At 45.8% G+C, this 26,415-nt stretch overlaps 1 protein-coding gene across 2 annotated transcripts in view; it reads right to left on the bottom strand.

The window, feature by feature from the left end:
* Window positions 1-567: 567 nt before the first annotated feature.
* LOC144695595 (zinc-binding protein A33-like) overlaps window positions 568-26,415 on the bottom strand; it is a 186,107-nt gene continuing 160,259 nt past the window's right edge. For both annotated transcript variants that reach the window (XM_078566491.1, XM_078566493.1), the window contains exon 6: window positions 568-1,173. In XM_078566491.1, the coding sequence (XP_078422617.1) occupies window positions 596-1,173 (578 nt within the window). In that variant the 3' untranslated portion in view covers window positions 568-595. The remainder of the gene's footprint in view (window positions 1,174-26,415) is intronic.

Raw genomic sequence — 26,415 nt, 5'->3', positions numbered from 1 at the left:
CCCTCACACAGTGACCCAGTGAGTGGGGCCATCCCCTCCCCCACACAGTGACCCAGTGTGTGGGGCCATCCCCTCCCTCACACAGTGACCCAGCATGTGGGGCCATCCCCTCCCCCACACAGTGACCCAGTGTGTGGGGCCATCCCCTCCCCCACACAGTGACCCAGTGTGTGGGGCCTTCCCCTCCCCTACCACCGAACAGTGACCCAGTGTGTGAGGCCTTCCCCTCCCCCACCACTGCCCAGTGACCCAGTGTGTGGGGCCTTCTCCTCCTCTCCTCCCCCCAATGCCCAGTGACCCAGTGTGTGGGGCCTTCTCCTCCTCTCCTCCCCCCAGTGCCCAGTGACCCAGTGTGTGAGGCCTTCTCCTCCCCCACCACCGCCCAGTGACCCCGTGTGTGGGGCCTTTTTAATTGAATCCTCGACCAGGTCGAGCAGGTCCTGGGGATATCAGCCCGTGGTTCCTGAGGAATGGACGACCCCCGCTGACAGTGCGTGATAATGGGAGGGGGGGGGCAGGATCCGTGAAGGACACCAGCCCCTCATCGACAGAGGAACAAATCCCCCCTCCCCCACCCACATACAAGAAACAATCTTTATTTGGATGAAGGGATAAAACCCTCATCCTCCTGGATTGTTACTGTCCGGGGACAGATTTTCAGTGGTTCTGTGTTTTTACCCCCATCAGTGGTACCTGGACTGAAGTAAGGATAGAGTTTCTCAGTGAATGTCGCAGTGAAAGTGTAGATATGGGACTTGTTATCTGAGTTATAAAAGGACACCTTCCCTCCCTCATAATCCAGACAGACTCGAATCTTTCTCGGTTTCACACTCAGCTCTAAGAGTTTCGGTGATTTCTCACACGCCCGGTATTTATTCCCCTCGCTCAGCGACATTGTCCAGTATCCGTTACCTGGACTCAGGTAGATTTTCCCCTTCCTATTGCTGGATTCCTTGGCCACACCCACATCCCACCGAGTCTTGTTCCCCACCTCCACCTCCCAGGAATGTTTCCCTGATGTGAATCCCTCTGATCCCAGGACACAGGGACCGGGATCAAATCTCTCCGGATTGTCGGGAAGCTGCTGCCGTTTCCCGGTGTTTCTCACGTTCCTCAGGTCCTCAGACAGGAGAAGGTCAGGATGGGCTGTATTAGGGTCGAAGGTCACTGGAGCTGGGAACAGATAAACAAATAAAATGTTAGTCACACTCACTGTAACTTTCACAGCCGGTTAGTGATTGGGAAAATCAGCAATGAACCAGAATGAGAAATTCACCCCCCACCCGGGGAAGAGTTTAAACAGAGCACAGAGGAAACGGGAAGACACTGCCCGGGGGAAGGTTTTACCTGGTGCCCACACCCTGCAGTGAGGCTGAGAAACCCCGTTACAGAGAGGGGGAGGGGAGGGGGGGGAGGGGCGAGGGAGGGGGAGGGTGACAAGGGCTCAGGACTGAACTGAATCAGGGATCTGCAGTTTCTGGAATAGAGAGATAGAGAGAGAGAGAGACAGGCAGAGAGAAGGGGGCTGGCAAAGAGAGAGACAGACAGGCAGAGAAAAAGAGAAGAGTGAGGGAGAGCGAGAGACAAGGAGGGACAAGATGAGACAGGCAGAGATAAAGAAAGGCACATAGAAAGAGGGAGGGAAAGGGGCAGAGAGAGAGGGAGAGGGTGAGCAAGAGGGAGTGCGAGAGAGCTGGGTGAGCGAGAGAAGGTGAGCAAGAGCGGTGAGCGAGAGAGGGTGAGTGAGAGAGAAAGTGAGCAAGAGAGAGGGTGAACGAGAGAAGTTGAGTGAGAGAGAGAGGGAGAGCGAGAGAGAAGGTGAGCGTGAGAGAGAGAGAGGATGAGTGAGAGAGATGGAGAGCAAGAGAGAGAGAGGGGGGGTGAGAGAGGGGGGGTGAGAGAGAGGGGGGTGAGAGAGAGGGGGGTGAGAGAGAGTGAGAGGGCAAGTGAGAGAGGGAGGGTGAGGGAGATGTAGAGAGGTTGAGCAAAAGGGAGGGTCAGCGAGAGAGAGGGTGAGCGAGAGGGAGGGTGAGTGAGAGGGAGGGAGTGTGAGAAAAGGTGAGTGAGAGGGAGAGTGAGATAGAGAGGGAGGGAGGGGAAGAGAGAGGGAGGGCAAGAGTGGGAGAGCAAGAGAGGGAGAACGAGCGAGAGGGTGAGCGAGAGAGAGGGAGTGTGAGAGAGGTGAGAGAGAAGGTGAATGAGAGAGTGGGTGCGCGAGAAAGAGAGGGTGAGCGAGAGAGAGAATGGTAGAGAGGGGGTGTGGTAGAGAGAAAGAGGCAGAGAGATTACGGAGGCAGACAAGAGAGAGAGAGACAAGCAGAGAGAGAGGAAGAGATAGTATCTGACAGTGAGAGAATGTGACAGGCAGGGAGAGAAAGAGAGTGTGGGAGAGGGTATAACAAGGCCACGACAGGCAGAGTGAGAGTGCATCAGATAGAGAAAGAGTGAGAGGCAGTGACAGGCAGAGAGGACGAGAGTGCGACAGGCAGAATGATCTCACAACAGGCAGTGAGCAAGAGAGGGCATGATAGAGAGAGAGAGGGAGAGAGCAACAGGCACAGAGGGAGAGTGCAACATTCAGAATGAGGTCATGACAGGAAGAGAGGAAGAGATAACCTGATAGGCAGTCAGAGAGGGGTGACAGACAATGAGAAAGAGAGTGTGACAGGCAAAGAGAAAGATGGTGTGACAGGCAGAGACAGAGAGAGAGAGAGGGTGTGACAGGCAGGGGGGAGAGAGAGCGGCAGAGAGTGAGAGCGTGCATGACAGATAGAGTGAGGTCATGCCAGGTAGGGAGGGAAAGGATGTGACAGAGAGAGAGAGAAAGGCAGAGAGAGGAGGGGAGAGAGAGAAAGGGGGAAGAGGCAGATAGAGAGACAGACAGTTATATGTTGTTTTATCTGTAAATACCTGTAAATAGCTTCAGGGAACTACTTATCTCAAACTAATGTGTTATGTGCAAGTGTTCCAGGGGGCCACATTTCACAGCTGCACCAGAGACTGAAGCGATGTGTATGTAACCAGTTCAATCTGCTTCTTCTTTTGAATCAGACAGGGTGGCAAAATTAAACACAGTTTTTTATCTTTACAAATATAAAGTGTGATTATTAACAACATCTGGAAACCAAAAGACAACAAGAACGCATGGAAAAGAGGGAGAGAGAGAAACAGGCAGAGAGAGAGAGGGAAAGACGGGCAGAGAAAGAGAGAAAGTGGGGAGAGACAGGCAGAGAGAAAGAGGCAGAGAGACAGAGCGAGACGGGGAGAGAGAAAGACAGCCAGGCAGGGAGAGAGAGAGGGGAAGAGAGACAGGCAGAGAGAGAGAAAGACAGGCAGGCAGGGAGAGAGAGAGGGGAAGAGAGACAGAGAGAAAGACAAGCAGGCAGAAAGACAGAAGGGGACAGAGGAAGAAATGGGGAGACAGATTGAGAGAGGCAGAGTGAGAGAAAGGCAGGCAGAAAGAGAGAAAAAGATAGGAAGAGAGAGAGAATGAGAGGAACAAAGAGCAGAGAGAGACGGTGAGAGGGGAAGAGAGTGGGAGAGAGAGAGAGACAGGCAGAGGGAGGAAGAGAGAGAGGCAGAAAGAGATGGGGAGAGACAGGTGGAGAGGGGAAGAAAGTGTGAAAGAGAGAGGGAGACAAGCAGGGAGAGTCAGACTGGGAGAAAGGAGGGAAGAGAGGGACAGGCAGAGGGGGAGAGAAAGAGAGAGACACAGGCAGATAGAAGGAGAGAGGAAGAGAGAAGGGGAAAGGGAGAAGCAAGAAAGAGCGAGGCAAAGGAGGGAGAGAGAGGGGTAGAGAAAGAGGGAGAGAAGTGTGGGAGAAGGGAAGTGAGACAGAAAGAGATAGGACCGGAAAGAGACAGAGACAGGCAGAGAGGGAGGGCGCATCTGAGAGAGAGAGAGCAAGAGGGCATGACTGATGGTGTGTGTGAGAGAGAGAGAGAGAGAGCAACAGATGGAACAAGGATATGCCAGTCAGAGAAAGAGAGAGAAGGGGCATGACTGGCAGAGACAGTGCAACAGACGGAACAAGGCCACGACAGGCAGAGAGCAAGAGGGAACGCAGCAGAGAGAGAGAGAAAGGAAGGGGGAGTGACAGGCAGAAAGCAAGAGAGTGTACAACAGGCAGAATTAGGTCATAACAGGCAGAGAGGGCAAGGGGCATGACCGAGATGGTGGCGTAGTGGTAATGTCACTGGAGCAGTAATCTAGTGGCCCAGGCTCATGCTCTGGGGACATGGGTTCAAATCTCACCATAGCAGCTGGTAGAGTTTAAATTCAATTAATAAAATCTAAAACTAAAAGCTGTTCTCAGTAATAATGACTTTGAAACCATTGTTGTAAAAACCCACCTGGTTCACTAATGTTGTTTAGGGGAAAGAAATCTGCCATCCTTACCTGGTCTGGCCTACCTGTGACTCCAGACCCACAGCAATGTGGTTGACTCTTAACTGCCCTCTGAAATGGCTGAGCAAGTCACTCAAATCAAGAGAAATTAGGGATGGGTAATAGATGCTGGCCTTACCAGTGATGCCCACATCCCATGAAAGAATAAATAAAATGAAAGTGAGAGATTAACAGAGGGGGAAGAGTGTGATAGGCAGAACGAGATTGTGATAGAGTGAGAGGGACAGGTGAGGAGGGAGAGAGAGCATGTGAGAGGGAGATGAGAGAGCATGAATGACACAGAGAGAGCACTGATTATAATATGCCTTTAAGTGATATCACTAGAAGGTAAGTATGTCACGTGATCCAGTCTTGGTTCATTTTGCTTTGAGCAGAGCACACACACACAGCTCTGATGCCTTCAAGCTTTATACCTATGTAGAACCATGTGCCTAGTCTTAATGATTGACCCACAACGTGTTTACCCAATCACCGATAAGAAATTGGTGCCTTGTCTCTTGTAGAGTAAATAAGCCCAAGGTATTATATCATTCTAATAACACGACATGGTGATCAGCAGTGGTAAGACAGGTGGCAGCAAGATTAAGGGAAGGTGACATACAAACAGAGAGCAGAGACTGTGACTTAAAGTGAGTGAGAGAGATAATGTGACAGGCAGTGAGTGGGAGAGACAACGTGACAGGTAGAGGGAGGGAGAGTGTTACAGGCAGAGATTGAGAGAGCATGTGGTGGGCAGAGAGAGAGAGAGAGGTGAGATCATGACTGACAAGAGATAGAGTGTGTATGACATGCACAGAGAGAGAGAGGGAGAGGGTTATAGAGTGACTGGCAGAGAGATTAAGGGTGGGAAGGGCAGAATTAGTTCATGAAGGCAGAGAGAGAAAGAGAGGGAGAGGGTGAGAAAAATAAAGGAGAGAAATGTGCCAGACAGAGAGAGGGTATGACTGACAGTGAGAGAGAGAGACAAACAAAGAGAGAGGGAGATAGAGAGAATGACAGGCGGAACGAGGTCGCGACAGGCAGAGCGAGAGAAGGGGCACAACTGAGAGAGTGAGAGCATGACAGACATAAGAACATAAGAAATAGGAACAGGAGTAGACCATTCGGCCCCTCCAGCCTGCTCCGCCATTCAATAAGATCATGGCTGATCTGCTTGTGTTTCGAATTCCACATTCCCATCTACCCCTGGTAACCTCTGATTCCCTTGCCTAACAAGGATCCATCTACCTCTGCCTTATAAATATTCAATGACCCTGCATCCACTGCCTTCTGAGGCAGAGAGTTACAAAGTCGCACAATCCTCTGACAGGAAAAAATTCTCCTCATCTCTGTCCTAAAATGGCGATCGCCAATTTTAAAACAGTGATCCCTAGTTTTGGACTCACCCACAAGGGAAATATCCTTTTCACGTCCACCTTGCCAAGACTGGTCAGGAACTTGTATACTTCAATCAAATCACCCTTCACCCTTCTAAACTCCAGTGGAAACAAGCCCAGCCTGTCCAAACTTTCCTCCTAAGACAACCCGCTTATTCCAGGTAAAAACCTAGTAAATCTCATTTGAACCATCTCCAAGGCTGAGAGAGAGAGAGCACGAGTGTGTGCAACAGGCAGCGGGAGAGCGTACGATAGGCAGAGAAAGCGAACGTACGACTGACAGAACAAAATCACAACAGGCAGAGAGACCGTAAGACCATAAGACATAGGAGCAGAAATTAGGCCATTCGGCCCATCGAGGCTGCTCCGCCATTCAATCATGGCTGATAAGTTTCTCAACCCCATTCTCCCGCCTTCTCCCCGTAACCTTTGATCCCCTTACCAATCAAGAACCTCGGTCTTAAATACACTCAATGACCTGGCCTCCACAGCCTTCTGTGGCAATGAATTCCATAGATTCACCACTCTCTGGCTAAAGAAGTTTCTCCTCATCTCTGTTCTAAAAGGTCTTCCCTTTACTCTGAGGCTGTGTCCTCGGGTCCTAGTCTCTCCTACTAATGGAAACATCTTCCCACGTCCACTCTATCGAGGCCTTTCAGTATTCTGTAAGTTTCAATCAGATCCCCCCTCAACTTTCTAAACTCCATCGAGTATAGACCCAGAGTCCTCAAACGTTCCTCATATGTTAAGCCTTTCATTCCTGGGATCGTTCTCATGAACCTCCTCTGGACCCTCTCCAGGGCCAGCACATCCTTCCTGAGATACGGGGCCCAAAATTGCTCACAATATTCTAAATGTGGTCTGACCAGTGCCTTATAAAGCCTCAGCAGCACATCCCTGCTTTTATATTCAAGTCCTCTCGAAATAAATGCCAACATTGCATTTGCCTTCCTAACTACCGACTCAACCTGCAAGTTAACCTTAAGAGAGTCCTGGAGTAGGACTCCCAAGTCCCTTTGCACTCCAGATTTCTGAATTCTCTCCCCATTTAGAAAATTGTCTATGCCTCTATTCTTCCTACCAAAGTGCATGACCTCACACTTCTCCACGTTGTATTCCATCTGCCACTTCTTTGCCCATTCTCCTAACCTGTCCAAATCCTTCTGCAGCCTCCCCGCCTCCTCAATACTACCTGTCCCTCCACCTATCTTTGTATCATCTGCAAACATAGCCAGGATGCCCTCAGTTCCTTTCATCTAGATCATTAATGTATAAAGTGAAAAGTTGTGGTCCCAACACTGACCCCTGCGGAACTCCACTAGTCACCAGCCGCCATCCTGAGAAGGACCCCCTTATCCCCACTCTCTGCCTCCTGCCAGACAGCCGATCTTCTATCCATGTTAGTACCTTGCCTCTAACACCATGGGCTCTTATCTTACTGAGCAGCCTCCTGTGCAGCACCTTGTCAAAGGCCTTCTGGAAGTCCAAGTAGATAACATCCATTGGCTCTCCTTTGTCTAACCTACTCGTTATCTCCTCAAAGAATTCTAACAGATTTGTCAGGCATGACCTCCCCTTGATGAAACCATGCTGACTTTGCCCGATTTTACCATGCACTTCCAAGTATTCTGAAATCTCATCCTTAATAATGGACTCTAAAATCTTACCAACGACCGAGGTCAGGCTAATCGGCCTGTAATTTCCCATCTTTTGCCTCACTCCCTTCTTAAACAGGGGGGTTACATTAGTGATTTTCCAGTCCTCTGGGACCCTCCCTGACTCCAGTGATTCCTGAAAGATCACCACTAACGCCTCCACTATCTCTTCAGCTATCTCCTTCAGAACTCTGGGGTGTAATCCATCTGGTCCAGGTGATTTATCCACCTTCAGACCTTTCAGTTTTCCTAGCACCTTCTCCTTGGTAATGGCCACCATACTCACCTCTGCCCCCCGACTCTCTTAAACATTGGGGATGTCACTCATTTCTTCCACTGAAGACTGACGCAAAGTACCTATTCAGTTCCTCCGCCATTTCTTTGTTCCCCACTACTACTTCTCCAGTGTCATTTTCCAGTGGCCCAATGTCCCCTTTTGCCTCCATCTTACCCTTTATATATCTAAAAAAAACTATTGCAATCTTCTTTTATATTACTGGCTAGTTTACCCTCATATTTAATCATCTCCCTCCTTATTTCTTGAGAGAGAGAAGGGGAAGAACAGAGAGAATGAGAGAGTGAATGCAACTTGCAAAACAAATCCATGATAGGCAGAGAGAGAGAGAGAGAGAGAGAGAGAGAGGGAGGGAGCTCAACTGGCAGAATGAGGTCGAGTGAGAAGGGGCAGCGAGAGCGTGACATCAGGGTGGTACAGGAACAAGCAGCCACACGAGATGGACACTTGGACCATGGGCCTGAATTTTTCATCCGTTGGGCACGCGCCAGAGTCAGGGGACTCGGAGTCAAGAGAGACTCGACCCACACACCCCTAGTTTACAGAAATTCCAACCATCAATGAAATGGTGTCAGCACGAAAACACTCCCCAGGGTCAGGTCCATGTCGCCCAGGGAGAGGGTGTCCCGGGAAATTCAGCAGGAAGGGGCTGCACCCAGCCTGATTATCCTTGTCCACTCAGGTATGATGAGTATGATAGACAATGTGTAGATATTATAGTGGAGGGAAAGAAAGGTAGTAGACACTGGAGTATCCAGCACGGTGGTAGATTCACCCTCTCCTATGATCTACAGGAGAATCCATTGTATTGGGAAGATTTACAGGTGACACAGTGGCTGGAGCGATATCCAAACCCTTAAATGTTAAGGGTGGGACCCCAACAAAGTGGACGTGTGTTTTAGTGAGATGGGACCAGCCTGGGATGGGAGTTTTAGGTTCAGATTGGAAGTTGCCTCTCGTGGTAAATAACTGTTTGTGGGGTGGAATGGATAGCGGACGAGGTGTTGGTTATTCCCCCACGTCACGGTGAGACATGGGAAATGACATCAATAGGATCCTATTATTTAAAAACTCTGAGAACTCAGACACGGGAAATGTATAGGACTGTAGTAGAAGAAAATAGGGAAGTCTCCACTGTTCACAAACATGATTGTGGATGAGTGACTGGGGGAGAAGTCAGGATAGAGGGAGACCCCATGTCCCAACCATAGAAACAATACACTTTCCCTAAGGAAGTGGGGAAAGACCTGGAAAAGGCTGTAGCCTCCCTAGTGGAACAGGGAGCATTGGGACTGGGATGACAAATGTGAAAAGGCTTTCATTAAACTGAAAATGGGCTTGCAGACTGGCCCAGCTCTGGGACCTGTGGACCCCGACAAGGACTTTTATCTGGAAGCTGCAGCCACCGACGTCAGTTTCAGTGAAGTCCTTCTGCAGGAAACAAACGGTCACTTGTGACCAGTAGCCGATGTGTCCAAAGTCCTAGCAGACGTGGAAAAGGGGTTTTCCCTCTGTGAGGGACATCTGTTAGTGACCTGTTGGGCAGCGAAACATTTTACCATTTTCACCGGCATCCATTACTGACCCAGCACAACCCAATCCGACTGTTGTTAGACAGAAAAATGAAAGAAGGAACAGGATCTAGTGCCAGAATAACCAGATGGACTTTCTTGCGAAGTGGGAAAAACATTAAGGTAAACAGAATGGATGACCCTAAACTCATAGCTAATCTCAACTATCTGGGAGAACCCCATACTTGTACCATACAGGGGGTTTGGGAAACTGAGGGAGGATTCAAGGCAGGAATCCACACTGAGGGATGAGATATTTATGTTGATGGCTCTAGTTTCTGTTTGTGGAATGACACATTATTACTTTGGTACATTAACTGCCATGCAATCGTCAGTGATGTGGCATTCTGGATATAAGTGCATACCTACATGTCAAATATAACCCCTAAATAATTTTGGAATAATATTTGTATAACAATGACCTTGTAGTCTTTGACATGAAAAAAGGGGGAAAAAAATGAAAAGAAAAACTGAATGCTGGATTAATGATCCACAAAGGGAGGTTGAATGAGCAATATCCCTGCCCAATACTATGAGTGCCCAGCAGGTGGAGCTAGTCACTGTGACTCTTGGTCACACATCCGAGTGAAGGAGAGTCAGACAGAGGGTCAGAAAGGGGTCTGCCCGGCAATAACTGAACCCCACCTGAAACCCCCACCTGAGAAAAAATAGGTTTAAAAGTCCCACAACAGAGGTTAAAACTGCTCAGACAAATGAATAGGAAACATTTTCTGTTTTGAATGGAAAGGCAACGGGACCAGAAAACACTGCTGAAATTTTATTAGAGGAACTTTTCTTTAAAAGGAAACTACTATTGCTTTTGGTAGACATCCAATTAAAGACATGTCTTACTGACTATTTTTTCCAAATGAGGCTAAGTGGCAAACATCAGAAATTGAAAATTGGTTTAAGGGAGAGAAAGGATAAATAAAGGAGATATTGGAAATTATTCCCCCTTATTCCATATTATAGACTACAAGGTCGTTATATATATTCCAAAATGATTTAGGAACTATATTTTGACATGTAGGTATACACATATATCCAGAATGCCACATAACTGACTATTGCATGATGGTTAGTGTACCAAAGTAATAATGTATCATTTCACAGCACATGGAGAGATCTGGAGAAATGCACTGCATCTCAGCTCCGATATTTGTATCTAAAATTCTAATTATTTTGGACTTCTGGGAACCATAAGACGTAACATGGTGGCAGCAGGTGTTTGTGAGTAAACACCAAACCATATAAATGAAATAAATGCTGAATTAGTTTGAGAAAAATCATCTCATATTAGTATAGAAAGAGAAAAAAAACTGAGTGAACTGCACGAAAACGAAATGATTGCTGCCACAACCATGAATACACAGCTCTAACTCAGGATGAAATGGGAGGCCGATGATGTTGTGGAGGCATTTGATAAGTTTAAACAAGAGTGTAAATTGACATGAAGTAAACATAAATCTGAAGCTGAAGCTTGATATTGAAGCACAGAGTAACATCATCCTGCTCAGACTATATCAGAAGATCTTTCCTGAAAATTTGAAAGAAAATGGTTACCTAAAGAAAGATGCTCTGAATCAGCAATGTCAAACTGACAGCATCTGGTGGACTGAGATTCGACAGCTTGGAATGTCCCAAATCAGAGGGACACACAAAGGGAAAGCCATTAACTGCGTGTTCTGCGTTGCTGAAACAGGTGGTCCTGCTTTCCTGGGTTGAGCAGATGTGAAGAGTTGCAGCTTACTTAGTAAACCATGAGATGATGGAGGCATCACTGAGGGTTGAAGGTAGTACATCCACTGGAAAATGTCCTCCTTCAGCCAGGACCACCACCATCAACATCCCTTCAGCCTTTTGTTTATGACATCTTTTGCAATCTCTCCTTTGCCTCCACCTATCACTGGCCTTCTATCCAGCTTAACCCCCTTAAACAGTATATATTTCACCACATTTCTACTTCTCTTTCGTTCAGAAGAAGAATCATGCGGACTCGAAACGTTAACTCTGTCTTTCTCTCCACAGATGCTGTCAGACCAGCTGAGTTTTTCCAGCAATTTTTGTTCTTGTTTCAGATTTCCAGCTTCTGCAGTATTTTGCTTTTATTTTAAAGTCAAATCGTGTCCTGAGAAAGTCACAGCCATCTCTGAGATGGAAGTTCAAAGAGACAACAAAGAGTTGAGACGTTTCCTTGGCTTGATTCAGGACATGAGCTCTTTCATACCTCACATGTCAAAACACAAAGCAAACCTACGGGAGCTGATTAGAGAAGATACTGAGCACCCGTGGCCAGAGTCACATGAGAGGAGCTTCAACAAGCTCAAAGAAGTAATGTGATTCAAGGAGACAAGTCTGTCATACGACAACCTGTCACTCTGCAAGTAGGTGCATAAGGACTGGGAGCATCCCGGGTACAAGAGGGAAAAGTGATAGCATTTGCATTAAAAGTTCTAACACGGCTGGAACCAGATCTGCTCTTGGCAGTCATGTATGGATTGAGAAGTTCAATCCACAGCTTTCTGGGAGAAAGTTCATTGTGGAGAATGATTATTGTTCACTCGAGCAGATCTGCAAGAAAAATCTGTGCACAGCAGCGGCAAGGCTGCAGAGGTTACTCTTGAGGATTCAGAGTAGTGATTTCACTCTGATATACTAGCCAGCAAGTGAAATGGTGCTCGGAGATGCATTATCTCATTTGTCACCACATGCGAAACATGAGATAAAATTTTGAGGTGTAAAGTCCCATCACTTAGAGATGAGACCAGCAAAGATGAATTGTTACGTATGCTCTCTCAGCTAGCAATCCAGTGGATGGCCTAATGGGTTCAGCAATCGCAGTCAGCAATACAGCAGTATTGGACTATTGGTGATGACATCTCACGAGAAGATAGTGTTCTGCAGGCCAGATCCAGAATCATCGCATCCAAAACAATGCAGAAAGATAGAGGAAGGCCACATGGGAATGGTGAAGTGTAAGCTCAGAGGCAGTTCAGCTGTGTACTAGATATAAATCTACAAAGACATCGAAAGAATGGTTCGACATGCAGTGAATGCCAGAGGTTTAGAAATGCACAGCAGAATGACTGAAATATCACTCAGACCATGGCAAACGGGAGGAGCTGATTTATTCACACACAATCAAGAATGAATTCTCTATCCCAGAGGGCTGTGGAGGCTCAGTCATTCTGTTCAAAGCAGAGGTTGATAGATTTCTAGAAACCAATGACATTAGGGGATATGGGGAGAGTGCGGGGAGATGGCCTTGAGGCAAAAGATCAGCCATGATCTAGTTAAATGGCAGAGCAGGCTCGAGGGGCCGAATGGCCTACTCCTGCTCCTATGTTCCTAATGGTGTCTCATGGTACCAGGCTACTATTCAAAGTTGCTTTTCTCTGAAAGGGGAAAGATTTGAGAGTGACAACAACCACCTCAGCAGTATGGTTTCTGTTTACTGAGCAAGGGATTCCTGAAAGAGTAATCTGTGATAAGTGAACCCAATTCACCTCATCACCACATTACCTAAGGGGAACATGGGTTTATAGAAGGACACGTCCAGGCGGTCAAGAGAACCCTCATGAAATGCCAAGAGACAGAGGAGGACCCAAACCTTACCTTATTGTCACTCCGAGCTACACTGCTCGAGGCTGACATTAAATCACCCGCAGAGCTATTCAATGGCAGAAAATACAAGGGAACTTTACCAAGCAACTGACCAGGAGGAAGTAGACAACAACTCACTGATGAAGAGGTAGGAGGAGGTCAACACTTCCGACAGGATGCTAAATCCTTGTCTGAGTTACTGAGAGGATAATCTGTACATGTACAGGATACAATCCTGAAAACCTGTAACCAGCAAAAGTTGTTGGTGAAGCTGAGACTCCAAAGTCTTACATCACCGAGACTGAAACCAGTAACCAAATGAAGAGGGAAAGGTTCCATAATCAACCTACACCTAGGCTGGAAAAGCAGAAAAGGTCATCAATAACAGCAACATCACTAAGCAGTGAGACAACATCACCAACAAGCAGTGCAACATCAACAACATCACCAACAAGCAGTGCAACATCAACAACATCACCAGCAAATGACACAACAGCAGCAACATTAAGCACAACTCCGACAACACCAGGAGCAGCACACACATCACCGACTCATCACGGAGAACGATAACTCCCAAAGTCACGAGATGGAGGCACAACATCCCACCACCTTAGTGATACCGTCAATTATGTTTCTGAGAAAAGAAAATAAGCTATAACAGACTCTTAAGGTGTCAGTTTAATTACAAAATTCGATAGTTAATTGTCCTTAGTTTGGACATAGTATAAAAAATTTAATGTTTGGAACAGTTATATTGATAAGTTGAGGCATTATATTTTAAAGAAAGAGGGTTGTTATATTTTTATATTATTCAAAAAGGGTTGGACCTATATTGTGATGTGCATGTATACATGTATATCTAGAATGCCCCATTACTCACTGTTACACTCTGGTCAATGTACCGAAAAGCACAATGTATTATTCCACAGCACATGGAAATCTGGAAAAATAAACTTGATGAAAAGCTCTTGTATCTGTGTCTACAAGTCTGATTATTTCAAAATTCTGGGCATCACAATAATAACATTAAACTTTCCCAGTTCTGATAAAAGGTGATTGACCTGAAATGTTGGCATGGATTTTCACACAATCATAACAACTCCATTTAAAAATGGCAGGTGGGATCTGATTCAGGGATTCCGCCCCCGATTCAGGTCATTCCCACGCCCCCACCAACCCACCCACCGCACCCCCCCACCCCCACCAACCCACCATCGCAACACACCACACCCCCACACCAACCCCCCACCGTACCCCACCCTCACCGCAACCCCCCGCACCCCCCACCCCCACCGCATCCCCCATCGCAACCCCCCCACCCCCACCAACCCACCATCGCAACACACCACACCCCCACACCAACCCCCACCGTACCCCACCCCACCCCCACCCCCACCGCAACCCCCCACACCCCCACCGCATCCCCCATCGCAACCCCCACACCCCCACCAACCCACCATCGCAACACACCACACCCCCACACCAACCCCCCACCGTACCCCACCCCCACCGCAACCCCCCGCACCCCCACACCAGCCCCCCACCGCAAACCCCCACACCCCAATTTTTGCTGACACAGGATAAGGTTGTGAGGAGCAAGCCCACACTCTGCACTCTCGACCTTGCCAGCTCCATTGTGGGGTCAGGTGAATCATAGCCCTCCCGAATTTTTGTTGAGTCGGACCAGCTTCTCCATGACTCATGGTTCATGGCCTCACAGAGGAGTTGTGACACATAGTCCGGATTTAGGAACCTTTTGAAAGCTAAGGTCAAAAGGTCTTACCTATGCACCCCCCACGCCCTTTTCATGCACCTACCATTCCCCCCTCCATTCCAACCCAGTGCCAACCCATTCCCTCCATCCATCCCATCATCCCTTATAGCCTCCATGTGAACTCATGGCCCTTCCATGCCCATTAACCCAGTGTACACAATGTATAGAACCAATGAGCCAGAAAGTAACAATGGCACTCGTGGAACTGCTCAGAAATAAAAAGCTATTCACAAATTGTCTTTTGAAAACGTATTACTGTTTTTATAGCCTAAGTGGCTGAGAGTCCAGACTCATTAAAGGATTATCTCAGTGAGGTTCTGTTTTGACACCTGGAGAGAAGGCTTGCCTTTGCTTGATTGACACCTTTCAGTAGTTATAATACATTTTCTGTCTGTGATCAGCTTTGTTGATGTCTCTGTTTATTTTCACAACATTAAGAGGTGTTGAAGCTGCTGTGTTTGATACTTTAATGGTCTGTCTGATTGACACTTTTACAGGGTTGTAGGAACAACAGTGTTTTTTTCAAAAGACGATTTGTGAATGGGTGTTTTTATAGCACTTCCACACAGGTCATTGTTACTATATGGCTCATTAATTCTGTACATAGTGTACACTAGGTATAAGGGAATAGAAGGGCCATAATTTGGATTGAGTTGACATAGGAACACAGGATCAAGGAGCAGGAGTAGGCCAGGCAGATCCTCGAGCCTGCTCTCCCATTTGATAACATCATAGCTGAACCGATTGTGGCCTCAACTCTACTTTCCTGTCTGCAGCCCCATAACCCTAGACTCACTTGTGTGTCAAAAATTCTATCAAACTCAGCATTTAATAAGTTCAATGACCCAGCCTCTACTGCTCTCTAGTGAAGAGAATATAGACTAATGACCATCTGAGAGAGAAATAAAATCCCCTTGTCTCCGTTTTCAATGGGAGACCTCTTATTTTCAAACATTGTCCCCTAATTCTAGTCTCCCCCACAAGAGGAAATATCCTCCTGGTATCCACCCTATCAAGTACCCTAAGAAACTTATATGTTTCAATAAGATCCTCAGGATTATATAAATTTCAATAAGATACTATCAACATATTTAAAAGCCTCTGTGCACAAACATTGCAGAAATCCACCAAAATTGGTTTTCCTTTGTGTAGTGCCCATTCCCTTGTTTTTCATGTAATACGTCACATCTCTTGGGAGTACTGACAAGTGATGACTTGGGAGATTTGTCTGCGCTTGTTCACTGAATAGTAATTCTGTATTGGTTCTGCAGTATGATGAAGTGTGCACGGTTGGAATAGGTATATATGATTTCACAATGTTCAGCACCATTCACGACTCCTTAGATACTGAAGCAGTTCATGTTCAAATGCAGTAAGACCTGGACAACATCCAGGCTTGGGCTGACAAGTGGCAAGTAACATTCACGCCACACAAGTGTCAGGCAATGACCATCTCCAACAGAAAAGAATCAAACCATCGCCCCTTGACATTCAATGGCAATACCATCACTGAATCCCCCACTTCTAACATCCTGGGGGTTACCATTGACCAGAAATTGAACTGGACTTGCCATATAAATACAGTGGCTACAAGAGCAGGTCAGAGGCTAGGAATCCTGTAGCGAATAACTGTTAAGATGATGTAATAATTCTTATAATGTTATTGGAATTTATTGTAAAATAGACTAATAGTGGGATGTTTCTGTGTGTCTATATGTGTCTGTGTGTGTATGAGACTTAATTGAATTAGTCTGGGTGCTTTGATCTAAGAAGGGAGGTCAGCTTTGAAATGTTATTTGGATAACCATGGGGAAGTTTAGAAAGATAGGTGTCAGGGGAACCTTTGCATTTTGAAATAAACCAGACTAGATTGTTTTCAAAGGAGGGGTGAAATATGTCACCTCGTCAGGTGAAGTTTAGAAACAGTGTGTTTATTTTTCCTGAAGATTACTGGAAAAACTTAGTGCTATGAGAGGGTTTTATTATTAGGGAGATAAAGTCCAAAGACAGTGTGAAACAATGGGTATTTGCATTCAAAGAGGAAGATATGTATAAAGAAGAGAAGACTGTTTTGTAAGGGATGGCATTTTAAAAATGTTCTAAGTATGTGAAAAAGCCTTCAGCATCTATGCCTCAAGCTGCTGTCTTCAGGGACTAAAGTGAAGAGAATGCGCTCCGAATGCGACTTGTTCAGGGTATCATGATTCTTTGCCTGGGTCTTTTAAAATCTATGTGTCTTTCTGTTGCCTTGACGAAAGTGTAACTGGGAGTTAGATTGAGTAGGGGATTTGGAATTATCATAGTAGTAATTTGTAGATCTGTGTATGTATTAAAGATCATTTCTCTATTAATAAATGTTCACTCCAGTTTTGTAAAAAACCTATTAGATTTGGTGGTCTTATTACTACTGAATTCAAGGCAGGCACCTCAAAATGTATACAAATTGAAAATGAATTGTGACAGTTGTTTCAAGTTTCCCTCTGGGATTTGAACAGCTCAGCATTTACCGTCGGCTGTGTCATAACATTCTTGGGCGCTCTTTGTGGGATATATTTGAAATTCCTTGATTTGTTTGGAGTTGGTGAACTTAAGGTTACGAGTAGGAGAAGCACTTTGAATTGAGAAGTTTGGCTGAGGCCTTTTGTAGTGGTGAGGCTGCAATATGGCTTTGGCAGTTGCTCAGACTTGTTTGGGAGTTGAAATTATAACTTTGGCCTGTTTATAAAAGGTAACTAAAGCTAAGTTACTGGAATTGGTGGATACATTACAATTGGGGTTACCTGCAGGGGTTAATAAAGCAGATATAATTGAAGGTATAACACAACATTTGAAGTTGGAAGTGATACCTGGCACTAGTGAGTCACAGCTGGAGGTAGCGAGACTTCAGTTAGAAATGAATAAGTTTGAACTCGAACAAACAAAGGAACTAGAAAAATTGAGCGAGAGGTAGCAGAAAAGGAAAGGGCATTTCAAAGTGAGAAAGCAGAAAGACAGGAGAAAGAAAGGAAGCTAGAACTGGAATTCCAGGCAAGAGAGAAGGATAAAGAAAGAGAGGCAAGGGAAAGTGAGAAGGAAAGAGAAAGGGTATACCAGCTTCAAAGGCTGGAAGTTAAAAAAGAGACCTCATATTCTGAGGAAAGTTCTGATGATGTAAAAACCTTTAATTTAAAACCCAGTAGGGAGATGTTTAAATTTGTACAAGTTCTTCCAAAGTTTGAGGAAAGATATGTTGAAACATTCTTTATTTCATTTGAGAAGATAGCTAAAGAGATGAAATGGCCACAGGAAAACTGGACATTGTTGTTACAATCCAGGTAGGTGGGTAGAGAACATGAGGTTTATGCTTTGCTGTCAGAAGAAATGTCAATGAATTATGATGTGATAAAAAAAGGCTATTTTGTGTGCAGACGAGTTGGTTCCTGAGGCAGATAGGCAGAAATTTAGGAATATGAGAAAACAGCCGGGGCAAACTTATATTGAGCTTGAAAAAGTAAAACAAAGTAATTTTGACTGGTAAATACAGGCATTAAAGATAGAGACAACATATGCAGCTCTTAGAGAGGTAATTATTTTGGAAGAATTTAAAGATTCAATTCCTTCGGTAGTGAGAACTCATGTGGTGGAACAGAGGGTTGAATCTGTCAGGCAAGCAGCAGAGATAGCTGATGATTGTGAGTTAGTTCAGAAAGCTAAACCTTTTTTTCGTCACCCTTTCAAATTGGAAAAGGATAGAAAGTGGGAAGGTGAAAAGAAGGTTTGTAGTCAGGGGTGAGAAAGAGTAGGTGGAAATTGCCAGGATGTTTTTTCTAAGAATACAAAGGAAGGTGCTGAGGGTAGAAGTGACATTCGAAAATTGAGATGTTTTCATTGTAATAAAGTTAGACACATGAACTCAGTCCACTGGAAATTGCTGGGGAAATCTGTTGGAATTATAGGGGTGCAGAAAAGTTCTGGAATTAAGAGTACGGTGGGTTCTGAGTTTCAGGCACAGGAAAATCCAGTGGTTTGTGTACAGATAAAACAGGAGGAACCAGTGATAGGTAAAGAAGTGCAAATATGTTCATAATTTTCCAAAAATCCTAGGACTCCCTCCTTAACAGCACTGTGGGTGTACCTACACTACATGGACTGCAGCGTTTCAAAGAGGCAGATCACCACCACCTTCTGAAGCGCAACTGGGGATGGACAATAAATGCTGACCTAGCCAGTGACTCCCACATCCCATGAATGAATAATAAAAAATTAAATTCAGCTCAAATTGTGCCGTTCAGCCTGCTGGCCGATGATGTGCATTGCAGAGTTTGGTGATATTCTCCCAATGTAAGCACCGGGTTTTCAATGGTTCTCCCTGGGCTCTGTCTTCCTCATCTTTGTCTTGATGTTACTATGGATGGTGACCAAGGACAGGTCCTTGCCCGCCGGTCGGCCTGCAACCACTGGACCCGTGGTGTCCACAATGTAAAATATCTGGGGTAATCAGAGTGAGTTGTTGAAGTGACATTTGAGTGTAATAGATCCCAGGGATGGAATCTCCCGGTCATTGTACGCAGTGAGTTTGGCGTTGGTTGGTTGAATCATCACTTGCCATTTCTGTGGGTACATAAATTTCAGTGTGTGAAATGGAATGATGTTTACACTTGTACTGGTATCCAGTTTTGCACGTGGGTTATGCTGCCCCTTCAGCTATGGGCATATTAATCTGGATGTTGGCAAAGGCTTCTGTTGGTATCACTGTGCCAATATATTCTTTGTTGTTCACCAGGCTGATTGTCTGTTCACTTTCACTGTTATTTCCACCAACTCCAGCATGATGCCACCACCGAACACATCATCCCTTCACCCCCTCGGCGGCATTCCGTAGGGATCATTCCCTCCGGGACACCCTGGTCCACTCCTCCATCACCCCCTACTCCTCAACCCCCACCTATGGCACCTCCCCATGCCCACGCAGAAGATGCAACACCTGCCCCATCACTTCCTCTCTCCTTACCGTCCAAGGGCCCAAACACTCCTTTCAAGTGAAGCAGCATTTCACTTGCATTTCCCCTAACTTAGTCTACTGCATTCATTGCTCCCAATGCGGTCTCCTCTACACTGGAGAGACCAAACGCAAACTGGGTGACCGCTTTGCAGAACACCTGCGGTCTGTCCGCAAGAAAGACCCAAACCTCCCTGTCGCTTGCCATTTTAACACTCCACCCTGCTCTCTTGCCCACATGTCTGTCCTTGGCTTGCTGCATTGTTCCAGTGAAGCCCAACGCAAACTGGAGGAACAGCACCTCATCTTCCGACTAGGCACTTTACAGCCTTCCGGGCTGAATATTGAATTCAACAACTTTAGATCTTAAACTCCCTCCCCCCATCCCCACCCCGTTTCTTCCCCCTCCCTTTTGTTTTTTTTTCAATAATTTATATAGATTTTTCTTTTCCCACCTATTTCCATTATTTTTAAATCTACAACTAATACCTTGTCAGTCTTTCCACCCCACCCCCACTAGAGCTGTACGTTGAGTGTCCTGCCATCCATTCTTAATTAGCACTTTTCTTAGATAATATCACCACCTTCAACACCTCTTTGATCCTTTTGTCTGTGACATCTTTTGATTATCTGCTCGTATCACTGCTTGCTTGTCCCTACAACCACCCCACCCTCAACTTCTCTCTCCCCCCGCCCCCCCACCTTAAACCAGCTTATATTTCACCCCTCTCCTAACTATACTCAGTTCTGTTGAAGGGTCATGTGGACTCGAAACGTCGACTCTTTTCTTCTCCACCGATGCTGCCAGACCTGCTGAGTTTTTCCAGGTAATTCTGTTTTTGTTTTGGATTTCCAGCATCCGCAGTAGTTTTTTGTTTTATTCACTGTTGGTGGTCTGGTCATTCTTACCTGATCTGGTAGCTTGGCCAGACATGTCGTGGATCTTCTCTTGATGCTGTTTAGTGCACACCCTTGGTTTGTTGGAATGCTGCATCTGTCCGGCCTCTGTTTGTGGTTTCTCATGACATTGAACCACTTCTTTTGGACTTTGCTTTCAGCACTCGCACTTCCAATGTCCTCTGATGCCACATACATTGAATACAGCATTAAAAGCTGGGCAATTTCTGGGTGTATGTATGAGATTGTATCTCCTGCATTGCTTACTAGTCTAACCTGTATTGGCAATGGTGCCAATGGTGGATAAATTCGGCATAGCCTGTAGACTTTTTCTACCCAATAGTCTGGTTTCATACTTGTATCTGCTTTGTAGTCACTTCTATAGTGTAGACTTTGGGCTGGTCCAAGAGGTCTTTTTGGAACACTTCTATTGGAGTAGATGCTATAACAAGCTCGATTATTCTGTCGGCTAGCTCTGCTGCCGTGAATTCACAATCACACCCCTTGTATCGACAGCTACTGATCAATGGTCTCTGTCGGTTGTTCACTAAAGGACATGAATTCCAGAAGGTGTATTCTGAAGTTGAGCTTCAGTTGTAATTGATCTTCGAGTGTTAGACCATATTTTATTCAGATTTTTAAGGTGGCCATCTGACGGACTTGACATGTTCAGTCTGTGGAGGCCTTCATTCCCGACAGCAATTTTCATTTCAATGTTGTTTATCACGTTCAGAAATATTGAAGTCCAGAAAACACAGCTTGATGCGTTATCAGAACAAAGTCAACTCAGATAGGAGATCACTTGCCTTCCAGTTGAGTGTTAGAAGTTTTGTGGTCATCTTTTTGCTTTTTTCAGGATTTTTAATGCTATCTGAAAGTTGTAACAGCTATTTGGGTTTTCTTTTACAGCTTTTGAACTTAGTTTATCTCCAGGTTGCAGCACTTTAAGTGGCAACTGCCTTAGATGATCATTGGTTGCTGCTTGACTGCAATGGCATTGCTGTTCAGCTTTGTTTCTTCTCTCCTGGTTTAACTCTATGCTTCACCCACAAAATAGTGATTTAGGACAGAAAATGGTTACAGGGCTTCAAAATGAAAGCAAACTGTGAAAACAGTTTTTTTTACAGCTCCACTAAAACCTCACAGCTCTTATATTCTATACCCCAGCCAATGAAAGCAAGGATCCCGTATACCTTCTTGACCATCTTATATCCCTGTCACATATGGGACCACACTACACTCCAAACCCAGACATGTACATTCACAGATAATCCACTGCTTCAGGCTCCAGACTCAACAAAGCAACATATTTCACCAGGCCACACTTCTGGCTGCATCCCCAGTCGAGCCTCTCAGGTTCATTCTGCCCATGTGCTCATCTCAATTCGATTCTGTGCACGTGGAAAATCTCACACTCGGAATTTGCTAATAAAGATTTACCGATACTAATAAACCTTACTAGTATTAATAAGCTTTACTAATATTGATAAACCCTACTAATACTTAATATGCCTTACTAGTGGGAATAAACCTTACTTAAAAATAGAAGATAAAACTCACCAGCTACTAATTTGTTATTAATAGGTAATATTTTTAACATTTTTTAAACTCAGTCCCTAAGCAGCAATACTCACCAGCCAATCATCTTATGACTTTCACCGTGAGGTTATACTGGAACTGTATAAAACACTAGTTAGGTCACATCTGGAGTACTGCCTGCAGTTCTGCTCACTGCACTCTCGGAAAGATGTGATTGCACTATGGAGGATACAGAGGAAATTTTAGTTATGAGGAAAGATTGGATAAGCTGGGGTTGTTTTCTATGGAACAGAAGAGGCTGAGGGGAGACCTATTTGAAGTGTGTAAAATTAGGAGAGGTCTAGATAGAGTGGATAAGTAGATCCATTTCATCCGGATGTCAGGTTCCTGCTTCCAATTTGAAAATCCGGCCTGTCCATTTGGATTATATTGAATTGTCTAATTTAATTAGTTCACGTTGTAAGGTATTGTTCATGGATTGAAAGAGCAGGACTATGAAAGCAAACAGGTATGAAAAGCTGAATAATCCGCTCTGAGATCAGAAGCGTACCCAGCTTCACGGAGAGTATTATGGGACATGATGATGTCGGGCGCGTTTATGACATCATCACGCCGGTTGCTGATAATAGAGTACGCGGGCGGGTCAAAAAGTCAGGAACCTGCCCGCGATATTTAAATATCAATTTAAAAGGCAATAGAGCTATTTAACTACCCATCTCACTGCAATAATACGGTCAAAAGATAATAATACCCCTTCAGGGTGAGAATCACGACCGGTGAGGATTTTGTTTTTTTCATAGGCGAGCTTGTTTGGGCGGGTTTTAAAACTGCAGCTCACATCAGAGTCTCAGCTTTGCAATTAACACTTCATTGACAGCAGAGACTGCTCGTGTGACTGAGCAGAGGAACCTTTTGGATACTGTTTCATCAGGAGGACTCTCCTCTGGTTCAGAGGGTTCTTTCGATTGATTATTTTCCTGTTTGTTACCCAGGGGTGAAAAGTCTCGGAGACAGATGGCATTGTGGTCTCAGTTGGAGAGACATCCTCCAGTGAGGAGGAGAGAACGATTAACAGGAGAAGCAGGATGAGAAAGGTGAGAGGAAGAAGGGAGCACAGGGACGCTCAGGATGCTGTGGTTCCTCAGGAAGGAGGCAGAGTAATGCCAGACCCCAATGGGCAGAAGGAACCCAGAAACCCTCAGCGGAGGCACAAATGAACTTATTCTGTCCCAAGAATATACAGGCAGAGATTCAGCTACCTGCAACTGACTGAGACTCAGTGACTTTCAGGAGTCACTGTGACATCACTATGTGAGATGCTGACAGGGGAGATCTCACCCAATCACCTGGTGCCTGTCACATTGAAGGTAACAGTGGAGCTTTACTTCTTCACAACAGACACATTCCAGGCAGCCTGTGGAGATCTCAGTGGGATAACACAGCCTGCTGCACACCACTGCATCAAGGTGTTCACAGATACAATATTCCAAAGGGCTGAGAATTACATCCCCTTCACGCAGGATGTCCAGGGCCAAATGGATAAGGCTGAGGATTTGCAGCGATTGCAGTTTTCCCCCGGGTGCAGGGAGCCACTGACTGCACGCACGTAGCCACTAAGTCTCCTGCTGGACAGCCATGCACCTTCAGAAACAGAAAGGGCTTCCACTCGATCAATGTCCAGCTGGTGTGTGACCATATTCAGCAGGTCATGCAGGTGTGTGCCAGGTACCTGGGCAGCAGACACGACTCATACATCCTCAGGAACTCTCAGATTCCAGACCTCTTCACCAGCCCGGATGCGTTAGAGGGACGGATTCTAGACATTAAGAGCTATTCACTGAAAAGATCTCTAATGATGCCTGTGAGGGTGCCCAGACCTGACACAGAAAGGAGATACAATGAGAGTCACAGCAGCACCAGGGCCATAGTGGATGTCATGAGGTGTCATAATTTTCACAATATTTTTCTGGTTTATTGTAAAGTAGGTTTATGGGGGTAAATAGTTAGGTCTGTCTGTGTGTGGATTTAATTACATTTTGTAACTCTTTCGAGTCAAAACCAAATAAACTAAATTAACCAAGGGACAAATGAAAAGGCAGCCCCTTAAAGGGAAACTGCAAAAACAAAAGACAAAATTTGAAGCAAACTTACAAACATTAATCCAAAATGTGATCAAAGTGATCAATAAAACACCCCAGTGCCCACGGTGCCCACCGAGAACGGAAGGCCTCGGCGGTGCCAGCGGGGACTGCGTGCTCCGTCTCCAGGGACTCCCGGCCGCAACCATAGGCACAGAAGACGGGGAGACAGTCGGGCCTGATGACCCCCTGGATCATCCACTGCCTGGGCCTGATAAAGGCCAACTTGGCCGGGCCCAGGAGCAGGTTCACGAGGAGATGCTCCTCCCTCCCCGTCTCCCTCCTCATTGGGTGCCCGCAGATCAGGAGCGTGGGACTGAAGTTCAAACAAAACAGAGGCAAAAGGTTCTTCAAGTAACTAAAAAGGGGGTGCAGCTTATAACAATCTAGATAAGTGTGGTCCACGGACTCCACAAGGCCGGAAAAGATGCAGACATCTTGGGAGTCCGTGAACCGACACATGCTACGGTTGTATGGGACTGCTGCCTGCAACACCCTCCACCCCAGGTCCCTGATGGAAAGGAGGAGGACTTCCATGTAGAGAGCCCCCCCACTGAAGGGCAACAAGGTATGCCAGGGCGTGTCCGGGTGGTGGCTGAGGGAAAGGCAGTGAAGAGTGTGCAGCAGCAGCCCATACAGGAACCCCCTTCGCACCATGCTAAAGGACACAGAGGGCATTTCCACGAGGCGACTCAGGTTGCAGGGCTCCAGCTCCAGAGGGAGGGTTTGAGATTTGGGGCGAATGTGGAATTCTGTCCAAACAGGGGTACGCTCTGAAGGAAGGCCACCGCACACCTGCACCATCTCGAGACCCAGAATGACATCAGGGCTGGGCATGACCATCCTAAGGTCTTGAATGACATTGGCTGTGAGCCAGATACATACCGATGCACTATGTGCCAAATCCTGCAGAAGCATCCAGCCCACTCCTCCGCCATCCGACACATCCACTGTCCTGGTCACCCCGGCAGCCACCGCCCTCCTCTCCGCCAGCCACCGAAAATGGTGGAGGTGCAGATTCCTGAGCAGCGGCTCTCTGACGATATCGATACTCTTCAACAACTTCAGCACTCACACATGGGCATAGATCAGACGAGAAGACTCGTAAGAGGGTCAGTCTATTGGCCGGGTATGAACAATGACATTGAAGTCATCATCAAGGAGTACAAGACATGTCAAGAGCACATGTCAATCAACACAAAGCACCATTGATTCCACATAAAGTTCTTACGCATCCTTGGCCCAAAGTCAGATTCTACCTCTTTCATGTCCATGGCACGTTCTTCATCGTCATGGTCGACTACTTTACAAATACCCAATTATTCGACAATTGCACAATATGTCGAGCATAACTGCCACGTGCACTCTTAAGGGCTATTTTCAGTTTATTTGGTGTGCCTAGACATATTATTATGGATAACAGTCTGCAATTTATTGGTAAGCCATTTTGGGATATGTATGAGAAATGGAATATCAATCACACTACTTCTTCTCCTCATTACTCTAGATCGAACAGCCTAGCTGAACAAATAATTCATGCAGTGACATCCCTAATCTCAAATGTAGACAGACCAAGCATGATCTACACATTGCAATGTTACATCTCAGACAACACCTTAAACGCAACTATTCCATCACCAGCAGGGCACATGCTTGGCAGACCAGTACATACCAACTTACCAACTCTTACCCACTCGAGTTCCTCAGAAACTAGAGAGCAAATTTTAAAACTACAAGATAAGGTGACTAATGTGCACAATAAAAATTCAGGTACAGAATTGTGAAATTTTCAGTTGGGTCAATGAGTTTGCATCCAGGATCCCACAGGCAACCAGCTGAGGTCACAAGGATTTGTTCAGAATCAAGGTCCTATGAAGTCATTATACACAAAGGTGCAACAGTGAAGCATAACCGGAGACAAATCAGATCCATTCCAGCTCCTCGACCACCGTACAGTCCTATTGCATCCAGGACAAGATCCCAAATACAACCAGGAACAACATCCAAGAATGACAATCCCACAGATCACTGTGAGCAATTAAAGAAACCTCCAGACGAGGTTACCATTGCTAGATCTGGGAGTACCAGCTGATTATCTTTACGCTTTAGAGACTCACAGATTCATCAGTTCTATGCACTTGTGTAATGGGGACTAAACATGAGCATGTATTGTAAATAGTT

The sequence above is a fragment of the Cetorhinus maximus genome, chromosome 21 (assembly GCF_964194155.1).
Source record: "Cetorhinus maximus chromosome 21, sCetMax3.hap1.1, whole genome shotgun sequence".
In the NCBI taxonomy this organism is placed as follows: Eukaryota; Metazoa; Chordata; class Chondrichthyes; order Lamniformes; family Cetorhinidae; genus Cetorhinus; species Cetorhinus maximus.
This window is presented reverse-complemented; position numbering and strand designations above follow the sequence as displayed.